A 6,000-nucleotide genomic window follows, 5' to 3' on the forward strand; every position below is an offset into this window, starting at 1 on the left:
GACCAAGACAGGCTGATGGTGATCCAGATACCTAGAAAATTGAAACTCGCGATAATTTCCACTTCGTTCATAGAGTACATAGCGGTCGAAAGAAAGGAGGGTGTAGCATACAGTGTTGCAGTTACAGATAGAGTGTAGAGAAAAGATCAGCTTTCTTATCTGACTGAAAATTGCAATGCTGTGTTTATGATGAAAGATGATTCCAGTGTAAAAACCGGTTTCCCAAACAAAATCAAATCACCCATCAAACTCCATAAAATCCAAAAGAGACAAGAAAGGAATGGCGAAAAAGCCTGGTGATTTTTTTTTAATCGGACATATAAATTTGACACTCACCAAAGGACAGCCCAGATGCCCGTCACCACACTGTGTACCATGGAAGTACAGATGTTTCTCCATTTCCAGGTGTTCCTCAGGGCAGACTCCGGGATTGGGAGATACTCCAGACCCCGGTTGATGAGCCTGAAGCCCCCAAAAGAGAGCCCGACGATGAAGACTCCGGGATTGCACTCCATTTGGGGCACCTACAGCAAGGGGCCAAAAACTGCCCCGAGGATAAGAATGGGGCAGGCAAATTCTCCGGAATTCTCCTCGTGGTTGGGTCTGACTTAAAGTTGGGTCCAGCGCCGAAGTGTTTTGCAAGTGCTTTCTCCCGGGGTTTCAGAAGGAGGGAGTTGTGTAAGAGTGTTTTATGTAACTTAGATTAGAGGCAACCTTGAGGAGAGCCCTGGCGGTGAAGCGGTGCTGGCGCACTCTGGCAGAATGCAGCCACTGGGCGGGAGCGCTGCGACTGAAAGAAAGATGACTATTTATTTATTCTTCCCCACCCCAAGGGGCTGCGCCTCTCACAACAGCAACGACTAAACAAAACCGAAACAAACTTGTCACCAACGTGCCTTCTGCTCCACTTTGGTTGGCTACTGAATATCAATTATGTTGACCACTGCCGCAGAGGATGTACAGAGAAAACTATCCCCATGACAGGGAAGGGTTATCAATCCCCTCCCACAACTAGTGCTTCAGGTCTGACTCCTTCTCCCATTTTTAAAATGGTTGTTTTTTTTCTAAACTCTTTGTAGCCCAGTTGGTCTCCACACCCCCGCAGCTAAATCCTGCCTCTGGCGATGGAGGTGGAGGTGGGGGGGGGAGGGCCCACTTCAAATAATAAGTCGCCCGCTGTGTCCCCAGGTTCCCAATTCGCCACCAACTATGAATTTAACGCACACTTCCCGAGCAGCCAACTGTTGCTCTCTTTATGGTGTGTTACACTGACATCTGGTGACAGCAGCCAGTTAGTAAATTCTTCGGGTTGCCCGTCCCGAACTGCGAATTTTTACATAAAACCTGTTAAGACACTGCGGATGCTGCAATCTGAAACAGAAAATGCTGGAAAATCTCAGCGGGTCTGATAACATCAGTGGAGAAAGAGTAGAGCCAACATTTTGAGTCCAGATGACTCTTTCACCATTCTGTTTTTGTTGCTAAAGTTTACTTATTAGCCACAAGTAAGGCTTACATTAACACTGCAATTAAATTACTGTGAAATTCCCCTAATCGCCACAGTCTAGCGCCTGTTCGGGTCAATGCACCTAATTTTACAGTCTTTTGAATTGAAACATTAGCTGAAGAAATTGCAGAAGTATGGCACGGGAGTTACAAGATACTGCACTGGCTGCATCATGGCATAGGCTAGAGTTTGGACTGACTTCCCAAGGATCTAATTATTTGTGTGGCACCGCTCAGACCATCAGGTCTCCCACACAAACTCCATACTGCATATCCATGGAACTTGTTACATGCTGCACCTCATTCAGTAGCTGCACTCTCCATCTTTCTGCATCCTCCTCCAGTTTAAAGCACTGTTGTTGTGGGAAACAAAATCCAGCTGGATGGATTCCAGGAGGTTTGATTGAATGATGATTTGGTGTGCCTGGAGAGATCATCACAGGTAGTCGTCTGCAATCCATCGCTAAGCCATTTCAGGATATGTGTGGGAAATGGAACATTGATCACACTACAACTTCTCCTCATTACCCTTTATGTAATGACCTTGCTGAACGAATAACTCACACGATGAAATTCCTAATTCTCAAAAGTAGACAGCAAGATCTATGCATTGTAATTTTGCACCTGAGAACAACACTTTAAATGCAAGTGTCATGAGCATGTTTCCGACATGATACTGGATGATCATTCTTATTGTTTGAAGGTATCCATCATGAATCGTCTGTTTGGATCAGCACGTGGATCTTTGTAGTCGCATTAACCTTTGCTTTGAATTTCCAGCAATTCTGTCACATGCCTTGCAGAATTGCTGGAAAGCTGGGCATTTCCTTGGTAGAAGGCTACGCATTCCACATGTCTTGCTTGATGTTGGTGTTTTAGTTAGTTCATCACCAGTTGGGGTTTAACTTCAGACCTGCAGGCTTCATCGACTTTCGAGGATCGCTTTGCGCTTATGTCCATCCTTGATGTCTTTGATGTTATGGATTTTGAGTTTGTCCAGCAGATTTGCTGGAATGCTTCCATGGAGTGAATGTGATCATCAATTTAACAATCCTATCTGCTAGTTCTGGCAAAATCACGGCGCATACCCGTTTCTCGATATCTGCTAATGAAATGTTCAATGGACTCTATAGCACAGGCTTGGTACAAACAGTTAATGCAGCAGCCCTTTGCTGAACTGTATGTTCCTGAGAACTCGTGTGAAACCTTTTGTTTTGTTATTTGTCTCAAAAAGTGTGACTACAAAGATAAAATAATCCTGGCTTCACATTAGAGAACAAACTGACTGTCATTAGGCGTAATTGTATGTTGCAGCAGTATGAATTACCATAATGATTGCTATGGTGACTTCACTTTAGAAGTACTTCATTGGCTGTAACATCTTGACGTTGTGAAAGGTGCTACAGCAATGCAAACCTTTGTATAGGTTACATTAGCTAGATTGAAATGGAATCTAATCCTCTAGTATGCAGCCCAGCTCTCAACATTTCTTGTCTCAAACTATGCCAGGATTAGGACAGAGATGAGGAGAAATTATTTTGCTTAAATCTTTGGAATTCACTTCCACAGAGGGTTGTAAACACTCTGGAATTAAATACAGAGAAGGCTGAGATAGACAGATTTTTTTCTCTCAGAGAATTAAGGGATATGGCAAACAAACAGAAAAGTGGAGTAAACTAAAGCCCAGGATCAGCCACAATCATATTGAATGGTAGAGCAGGCGTGGTATGAGCTACTATTATTTCTGTGTTCTTATGAAATGACATGAACTCAAGTTGTTGAACATGGTTTTAGGGCATCATGCTGGCACAGTGGTGAGCACTGCTGCCCCGCAGCACTAGAGACCCTGGTTCGATTCCTGGCTTCGGTCACTGTCTGTGTGGAGTCTGCACATTCTCTCCATGTCCTCCAGGTGCTCTGGTTTTCTCCTACTGTCTGAAAGACGTGCAGGTTAGCTGCATTGGCCATGCTAAATTTCTCTGAACAGGTGCCGGAATGTGATGACTAGGAGATTTTCACAGGAACTTCAATGCGGTGTTAATGTAAGCCTACTTGTGACAGTAATAAATAAATTTAAATTTCACCAGATACTGAACCATTCTTCCAATGTAGTCCACATCTTTTGGGGATCCTTTAGCACTTCTGCTGTGAAATCATTCCATCCGTTTACACCTTTATTCCCAATTGTTAACCAAATTTGTATGGCTTGCTTTTCTGTTTCAGAAACACCTGAATCAAGGAACAAGGCTCTGCACGTTGTTTGAACATTTTGAATTCTGATACTAGGTCATTTTTTTAATCCCAATTTATTCAGGGGAGTTTTGTGGGCACTCTGACAATATTCCTTTTCCTGCCTTCTCCTATAGCATCGGGGATGGCAGCTGTTGTAGCCACTTTCCCAAATCTAAGGATTCTTCCTTAGAATCCCTACATTGCAGAAGGAGGCCATTCGGCCCATTAAACCTGCACCGACTAGAATCTCACCCAGGCCCTATTCCCGTAAGCCCACATATTTACTATGACACTAGGGGGCATGGCCAATCAACCTAACCCACTTGTCTTTGGACTGCAGAGGGAAACCCATGCAGACAGGGTCAGAATGTGCAAATTCCACACAGTCACCTGAAGCTGGAATTGAATCTGTGTCCCCGGTGTTGTGAAGCAGCAGTGCTAACCGCTCTGCCACTGTGCCACTCTTCCGAAGCTCCACGCATTACAATCACAAGTTTTGATTTAGGATGTTTTTTGACTCTCCCTCGGTCATTATCGATCTGGCCTATCCTCTGGTCACTCACTTTTGCCGGCTGAGCTGACCCCATGCTGGTCCTATCAACATGCTATCCCACACACTGAACAGACTATGCACTGCAACACAAAGCATCTGTCTGCTTACATAATAACATAGAAAATATATAAACTAGAAGCAGGAATAGGCCATCTGGCCCTTCGAGCCTGCTCTGCTATTCATTTTAATCATGGCTGAACATCAAATTCAATATCCTGATGCCCCCCACTTTCTCCCATCTCCCTTGATCCCTTTATGCCCTAGAGCTATATCTAATTTCTTTTGAAATCAGATAATGTTTTTGCCTCAACTGCAATTCTGTGTTAGTGAATTTCACACATTTACTACCCTCTGGGTGAAGACTTTCTCCTCACCTCAGTTCTAAAAGGTTTACCCCTTATCCTCAAACTATGACCCTTAGTTCTGGACTCCCCCACCAGTAATAACATTCTTTCTGAATCTACCCTGTCTAACCCTGTTAGAATTTTATAAGTTTGTATGAGAACCCCTCTCATTCTTCTAAACTCCAGTGAATATAATCCTAACCGACTTAGTCTCTCCTCACATGACAGACCTGCCATCCCAGGAATCAGCCTGGTAAACCTTCGTTGTACTTCCTCTATAGCAAAGACATCTTTCCTCAGATATGGACACCAAAGTCGCACACAATACTCACCAATACCCTATAAAATTACAGCAAAACATCCCTATCCCTATACTCAAATCCTCTTGCTAAAAAGGCCAAAACATCATTTGCCTTCTTTACTGCCTGCTGTACCTGAACACTTACTTTCAGTGACTGATTCATGAGGACACCAATGTCTCGATGAGTGTCCACATCTCTCAATTTGCACCTATTCAAGTAATAATCTGTCTGCCTATTATTGCTAGCAAAGTGGATAAGCTCACATTTATCCACATTATACTGCATCCAACATGCTTATGCCCAAATACTCAGCCTGTCCAAATCACGTTGAAGCATCTCTGCATCCTCCTCACACCTCACCCTCCCACCCAATTTTGAATCATCTTCAAATTTGGAGATAATACATTCAGTTCCCTCTTCCAACTCATTAATACATAATGTGAACAGTTGGGGTCCTAGCAGAGATCCCTGCGGGACACCACCAGAGGCTGCCAATCTAAAAAAGACCTATTTATGCCAACTATTTGCTTCCTATCTGCTAACCAGCTTTCTATCCATCTCAGGATAGCTCTTTATTTGAGTAATATGCCAAAGCTGTGCTTTCAAAAGTTTGTGATGTAATCATCTTGCTGCAATTTCAACACTCTCCGACGCTGCAACCCCAATGCAGTCTCACCAGAATTTCGAGTGTCAGATCATGCCATGTAGCATGATCTAAAACTGTTCACTCTGTCGTATCTGTTTCAAATTAGAAGGAACAATTGCTGCACAGCATGTTATATGTATTATGATGAAATAAAGACACCAATCAATCATTCATAACATTGTGGGTTCATTTATTAAGAACAGGCACATGTGAACATATCTACATGGATAGGAAGCATGAGAACATCAGAGCTGCAGAGCTGTACGTGTCTGTGCTCCATTTCAGACCAAAGTGAAACAAAAGCTGGATCACATGACACTCTTCTCTTGAGGTATGGCGCACTGCAATCCCTTAAAAGCATATTGTACCGTGGCACAGTGGTTGCTGGAATGAATGACAATCAACCAGACCCACCAG

At 43.5% G+C, this 6,000-nt stretch overlaps 1 protein-coding gene across 1 annotated transcript in view; it reads right to left on the reverse strand.

The window, feature by feature from the left end:
- Positions 1-888, reverse strand: part of tlcd2 (TLC domain containing 2) — a 68,590-nt gene extending 67,702 nt beyond the window's left edge. Inside the window, exon 1 of the mRNA XM_080210681.1 lies at positions 337-888. Coding sequence (XP_080066807.1) covers positions 337-515 — 179 coding nt within the window. The 5' untranslated portion in view covers positions 516-888. The remainder of the gene's footprint in view (positions 1-336) is intronic.
- Positions 889-6,000: the final 5,112 nt, after the last annotated feature.

This window comes from Carcharhinus amblyrhynchos, chromosome 23, assembly GCF_965287045.1.
Source record: "Carcharhinus amblyrhynchos chromosome 23, sCarAmb.v2.hapA, whole genome shotgun sequence".
NCBI classification, from domain to species: domain Eukaryota; kingdom Metazoa; phylum Chordata; class Chondrichthyes; order Carcharhiniformes; family Carcharhinidae; genus Carcharhinus; species Carcharhinus amblyrhynchos.